We start from the raw sequence: 6,715 nt of genomic DNA on the forward strand, positions 1-6,715 counted from the left end.
TTCCAACCCTCTTTGGCTGGGAGCATCATCCGAGCCTCTCAGATGTCCCAGGCTCTGGTGAACACGCCATGCGCTGTGCCTTCTCCACAGTGAGCCTCCTACCGTCTGAGAGCCAGGACGCTCTGCTATGGGAGCCATCAGGCAGAGAAGAGGGCGAACAAGGTTTTGTTCTGTCTCCAGCCAGCCTGTGCCAGGCTCCTGGTACTTCAGAAGTGTAAAGATCTTTCCAGAACACCACTCTTCATGGTTGCTTTTTTTTTTTTCAACATTAATAATGATACTGAATCCAATGTGCAAAAGTGAGATTTATCTCTCTGGCATAACTCACAAACTAGGAACTTTTCCAAAACAAACACATCTCTGTAAGAAACACTTTGAAGACTACATTCTACGGGTAACCACGGGAATAACATCCGTGTCTAGCTTGAAAATGTTTTTGTTTTGCAACACCCTCAGATGATGAATGAATGGTCACAGTACAAAAAAATTTTATTTAAATTAAATATTTTTGACAAATCAATATCCACAACTGTTCCAAGCATATACAGTTCTGACAAATGGACCAGTTTATAGCTTAGTGTCTGTGATACTGCCTTAGAAGATTATTAATACATGTTCTGAACTGGACACCAGCCAGTCACATCATCAACCACTTACTATTTATTACCAAATAGAATACACAGTAATAACATAAAGATTAGGCATACCTCATAAGCGCGTCTACAAGACTTGGTGGAAGGAAAGAAAGATCCGTCAAGAATACAAAACAGAAGGTGAAAATACTAGGAGAATATATAAAACACACATTTCATACACGCTTGAGGGAGGGTAGGGGGGCAGAGGATCTTTTCTTCTGAGTCACAGTGCATTTCTGTTCGGGCGGCAGCCTGTGGGCCGCACAGCAGGAAACTGTTCCAATGTCTCTGCCGAGGAGTGCCCGAAGGAGCTGCTGGCTCCAGAGGAAAACAGATTTCCCTCCCAGCCAGAAGAATCACGCTTGGGGCCTCTGAATTGAGAACCAAATTCAAGGGCAGATTTGAAAAACAAGGAAAATGAAAGAGAGGAACTTCAGCAGTCAGGAGCCTAGCCAGCCGGGAAGGAAGTTCTTCCTGCATCCACACAGGGGGACACATGCTGTAGTTTTGCTCAAAAAAAGGGACAGAATTAGATGAGAAGAAAGTGGTGTTGCTCTGGGGCAGAGTCCTTTCAGGCTCCTGGCTCTTCTGGGTCGCTGGGGGCTGGGCCAGGATGAGGAGACTATAGATCCGAGTTGGGCTGGCCAGGTGTGTGAGTGTGTGTGTGTCTCTCAGGCCATAAATTCTCTTGAAGTGTGGGGAATAAGAATATATCTAAAGATACATGTTTGGATTCACAAACTGACATTTGGAACCCCTTTGTACAACTACTTAAGGATGATTAAAAATAAGAAAATAAGAAAACCAAAGATGTATTTTTAAAAAAAACCCTCACTTTCATCGATGAAGTTAACCCTACCGGTAAATTCTCTAGGTCGGGATAAGTAGGTTTTATTTTTTGTTTTGGAGGACTCTTTTTAGACATCTAGATTCACGGTGGAAGGAAATGCAGAGAGCACAAAGCCGTGCACGTGGAATTCTCAGCAGGCTGCCGGCCGGTGAGATGAAATTCTCACCCAGCTCATTCAAGACACCTTCCTTTGCCACCCCTGGGAGGACTCTCACTCAGAACCTCCGAGCAGAGGCGGCTTGGCTGTCACTTTCCTGGGGAGCACATGTGGTTGACAAACTCCTTGATCTCACCCTCCCACCCCCACCCCTCCCCCAAGGGCAGCTCCTTTCATCCAGAGACCCAGAGATGCCTTGTGGCTTCATCAAAGACAAAGGTTTCAGTGCCGGGCCACGCTCCTGCTCCTCGGTGTAGGGTGCCACAGAAGGGGCGTTGCTGGATCAGCAGAGCCCGCCCCAGCTTTAGCACAAAGGCTCTGGGGCCGCGGGTCCAAGGCCCCCACCCCCTCCCAGGGGCAGGAGGGCTGTGGTGACATTTCACCGTCTCTGCTCTGCCCTTGCGCGGGGAGCGGCGGGGCCTGCCCACGCCCCGACTCTATGACACGCTGTAGCTGTTGTAGTATGTGGCTGTTGCGTCGGCCAGGACAGAGATGAGGCTGGTCTCTGTGGGGCCTGAGGGAGTCCCCTGGGCGAGGGGTGCGTGCCCGCTGAGGGTCCCCGGTGCCAGGGCGGGGTCGGGGTGGCCAGGAGTGTTCAAGTACTGGTCAAACTCATTTCGATCCATGTCTCCCAGCAGTTCTACCTGGCTCAGCTGGTCCAGGGCGTCGAAGCCAGGGTGCTCAGGGGGCGGGGACAGCTGGCCCAGGGGGGCCTGGAGGCTGGGGTGGAGCGGGTGGTAGGGGGCGGGGGGGTAGTAGGCAGGAGATGGGGGGCATCCGGGTGCGGTGGCCATCATGGCCAGGGGGCCCAGGGGGTGGCTGCACGGGAGGGGACTGGAGGCGAACTCCGGGGGGTAGGGCGACCCGGACAAGGCGGGCATGCGGCGAGGGTGGGCAAGCTCCTCCTGGCAAGGGGAGGAAAAGAAGGTCTGCTCGGGCTCCAGCGCGTCCAGCGGCGACATCTCAGGGGGCGTGGGCAGCCCGTAGGGGTAGATGTCCGCGCTGCCGGGGGGGCCGCCTCCTCCGGCTGGGCCCTCTTGGTAGCAACCCCTGAGGCCGGGCAGAGCGGCGCCCGGGGAGTACTCACCCCGGTCCTCCTTCTCCCCCAGGGGCCCCCCGCTGCCAGAGCTCTTGCCGGGCAGGACGTTCTGGTCTCTGGCGAGGGAGCTCAGGAGGAAGCCGGCGTCCACGCGCTTGCACAGGCGTTTGGCCTGCTTCTTCCTGCGAGGCCGGTACTTGTAGTTGGGGTAGTCCTGCATGTGCTGCAGGCGCAGCCGCTCCGCCTCGTCCACGTATGGCCGCTTCTGCGACAGTGTCAGTGCCTTCCACGACTTTCCTGTTCACACAAGCCAGAGAAGACCACGCTCAGCATCCACGCTACCCGCATGGCCAGCGCCCCTGATGGAGCCTGGCGCTGTCCAGCAATGCGCTCGCCTGGTCTCCTCCCCACTGGCCCAAGTCTCCCTCTCATCATCACAAAGGATGCCGCCAGGATCCCATCCTCCCCAAGTCCTCTCCCCAACCACACCCAGAGTGAAGCCCCGCCGACCCCTCCTGCCTGCAGCCCGCACAGCCACTCTGCACAACACGCAGACACCAAAGCTCATGCCTATAATCCCAGCTCCTTCCGAGGCTGAGATAGGAGGATGACAGTTTGAAGCCAGCCCAGGCAGGAAAGTCTATGGCACTTTTATCTCCAATGAACTACTAAAAGCGCTGGAAGTGGAGCTGTGGCTCAAGTGGTAGAGTGCTAGCCTTGAGCAGAAAAGCTCAGGGACAGTGCGCACATCCTGAGTTCAAGCCCTAGGTCTGGCACAAAACAATAAAAGTAAACAACAAAATGTGCTTACAATCCAGGAGATGGAATGGCTCAGTGTGAGATTCACACAGGAAAGTCCACCTGACTTGTATCGGTACAGGGAAAAATAGAACCACCACAACGTCGATGAGGACTCTTTTTACCTTTCCAGAGTCAATTCTATGCAATCATGAATTTTAATCAAAATTCCCCACCTCTCGGGAAGTGGTACTATCATATTCACTGGTGACAAATCCCACAGCTCTATGTGAGGGACTAGGCTCAGTGGTTAGTTTCATAAGCTCAGGGAAATCACAGGATCTTGCTTAGGTGGAAAATATGACCACTTCTCACTTTTGAAAGTCAAATAGTGTTTTGTTATATAAAGGTCTGAGTGTGGCCAAAATGATACCATATGTGTTCAACACACATATATGAACATATATGCACACACGTGTATATATGCACACATGCACGCCTGTACATGCATACATGAGCTATCACTTCCTGCAGTCTACTTGGGACCCTTTGGTGGTGGTAAAACACCCTTCAGCCATGGACTCTACTCGTGAGCAAATCCCTCAGCTCTCAAGGACCCTGCTCCCCTCAGAGAGCAAGTACATTAAATAATATTTTAATTCAATAGACTAAGGAGATTGCACTGCTACTCAATTTAAAGCTCTCTTTAAGAAGCAACTGCTAGCAGGGGATGGTAGCGCTCACCTGTAATCCCACAACACAGGACAAGAGGCTATCCTGGGCTACATAACAAGACCTTGTATCACAAAATCTGAAAGTAAAAGTATTTACTAAATGGGGTGGGAGGGGGATAAAAGGAGAGATTGGGGGCAAATATGAGGGTCAAACTACATTATGTGCTTGTATAAAAATAGTGTAACGAACTCCACATGCTCATAAAATCGTACAAAACGAAGCATTCCCCATTTGTAACCTGCTGGTGCTGAGATAATGCTTGGACTTGATTTTCTATTAGCTGTTCTTTCCCTGTCATTCTGCGGGTCACCCTGCCATCTCTCTTCCATTGTTAACATACACAGCACACCCCTGGGGTCCAATGTGCTCCAAGGGTCATGCCTGGACCCCTTGCATCGTTACCTCTTTGGGTGGGCATATTTAATGTGATTCCTCCCCCACCTGGACGCTAATGGATCCTGAAATTTGAGGCCCACCCACCAAGAGGACAAGGTCTCTGGCCAAGCCCTGTAAGGAAGGGACCATGTCTTCCATGGGGCACACTCTGCTGTGGTGTGGGGCCCACGCACCCACAACAGCTGGCTGCATGGGTCAGGTCATGAGTCTCTTTATCTCCACCTCACCACCAAAAAGCAGGAGTGGAGCTGTGGCTCCAAGTGGGAGAGTTCCAGCCTTGAGTGAAAAGGCTAAGGGACAGCGCTAAGGTCCTGAATTCAAGATCCAGTGATGGCAAAAGAAAAGAAAAAGAAAGACGGAAACAAAAAAGAAGGAAGGAAGGAAGGAAGGAAGGAAGCAAGCTAGGTAAGGGCTCGTGAATGGAAAATATTAAAGGTGTTCTGCCACTTTCGGGAAAGTTCAGAATGAGTCTGTGAAGTTAAGTACTGTAACTGGCTTTCATTTAAAAAGGTAAGTTGGAGAGTGTTACAAATCCCAAATTCAGGGCTAAACATGGGTTCTTGGCTTGTGGCTGAAGCCACAAAGCTCTGGCAAGATGCTCGTGATCCAGGCTTACCGTACATTCTGACTGTGGCTGAACATCAAATCTAGCTGTCGTTTCTAAAGGCACCTGGATTACTGTAAAATACAGTAATATAAAATAAATGTGTTCAAATGTTTTGTTGTCTTGACACACTTTCTCATTCATAATGTACTAACATATGACAGCCATCAGGGGTGAGTTTTGGTGTCCAGGTTTACAGAGCTCATGGTGAAAATAGTTGAACTCCCACATCCAGCTCTTCCTCCACAGACGGGGAAGAAAGACCGCACCATGAAGGGGCTGTCTGCTGCGGCAGGTTAACAGGTGCCAAGCGTCCATGTTTGACCCCGCACTGCTCAGGTTCTTTTTCCTCAGTGCCAGGGTCTGTGGAAGGAATCTAATACTTTCTGTTCTGTGAACAGTGCTCTGTCTTGCAGCTCTAGGCAATTCTCGGAGAAGGCTCAACGGGCAGGAGGTCTTTATCCCCTAAGTCCCTGTGTTTGCCCTTTCCCTGATGGGCAGTCTGGATTCTGGGGGGACGAGACTCTCAGCTTTCAGTCCCCGACACACACACACACCTGCACCTACAATAGGAATGAGGTCACAGGAGGACTTTCTGCCCCAGCCATGGTGGCTTCCTGCAGCCCAGGAAGAAAAAGAAAATTCTGGATTCACCCAAAAATGTTTCCTTAAGGTTTTCTAACGTGTGAAGAAAAATAGGAACCTTTAGGCCAAAGAAAAAAATATTATTGGCTCCATCAACACCATACAAATACACATTTTACCCTTTTGTACAGCGGGGCCCAGGACCGCACAGGCCACAGATACATCCTGGGAAGCGCAAGCCCCGAAGCTGGGCTGCGGGCCGGGGTGGGGGGTGGGGGCTCGGCCACAGCCTTCCCCCCGCCGGCCTGGGGTCCGGGCCTTCCCTCCAGGCCTGCACGAAGGCAGGGGAAGGCGCCTGCGGAGCCCCGTGGGCGAAAACGAACAATACTGACACGAAGCCCACGGAAGGGCAACGCTATGGGCGAAGGCGGGACGGGAACGGGAGGAGAAATCCCGGCAAAACCTCGGGTTTTCCAGACGTGTCCTAACCCCGTGCTGGCCAGTTCCTGGCCCCGTCCCCGTGCTGGCCTGTTCCAGGTCCCGGCCCTGGCCCCGTCCCCGTGCTGGCCTGTTCCTGTTCCTGGCCCCCACCCCGGCCCCGGCCCCGGCCCGTCCCTGTGCCGGCCCTGTCCCCGTGCCGGCCTGTCCCTGTCCCCGGCCCCGTTCCCGTCCCCGTGCCGGCGGGCACAGGCTCGGCTCTGGCCTGGGCCTGCGCCCCGCGACCCAGCTATCTGCCCCGGTTCTCGGACAAGCGTCATCGAGCGGGAGCGGGATCCGCGGCGGCGTGGGGCTTATGTCCGAAACCGTTCCGGGGCCACAGTCTTCCTCCGGTCTCCGTCGCACGCTGCGGGCGCCCGAGGCTCTTCCCGCTTCCCCGCCAGGGCGGCGCGGGGCTCCACGTCCCCGTCTGGTCCCGGCGGCCCCAAGGGCCTCCGCCCCGAGCCGGGGTCGGGAAGGGGCCGCGCTTTCCCTCCGA

The 6,715-nt window shown here is 53.4% G+C and overlaps 1 protein-coding gene across 1 annotated transcript; it reads right to left on the minus strand.

Annotated features, from left to right (window-relative positions):
- Window positions 1-2,079: 2,079 nt before the first annotated feature.
- On the minus strand, window positions 2,080-5,173 carry Sox7 (SRY (sex determining region Y)-box 7). The gene is made up of 2 exons (XM_013024200.1): window positions 5,167-5,173; window positions 2,080-2,978 (listed from the first exon to the last, which is right to left on the minus strand). Exons 1-2 carry the CDS (start codon window positions 5,171-5,173, stop codon window positions 2,080-2,082), a joined length of 906 nt encoding a protein of 301 aa, XP_012879654.1.
- Window positions 5,174-6,715: the final 1,542 nt, after the last annotated feature.

The sequence above is a fragment of the Dipodomys ordii genome, unplaced genomic scaffold (genome assembly GCF_000151885.1).
Source record: "Dipodomys ordii isolate 6190 unplaced genomic scaffold, Dord_2.0 Scaffold74, whole genome shotgun sequence".
Taxonomy (NCBI): Eukaryota; Metazoa; Chordata; class Mammalia; order Rodentia; family Heteromyidae; genus Dipodomys; species Dipodomys ordii.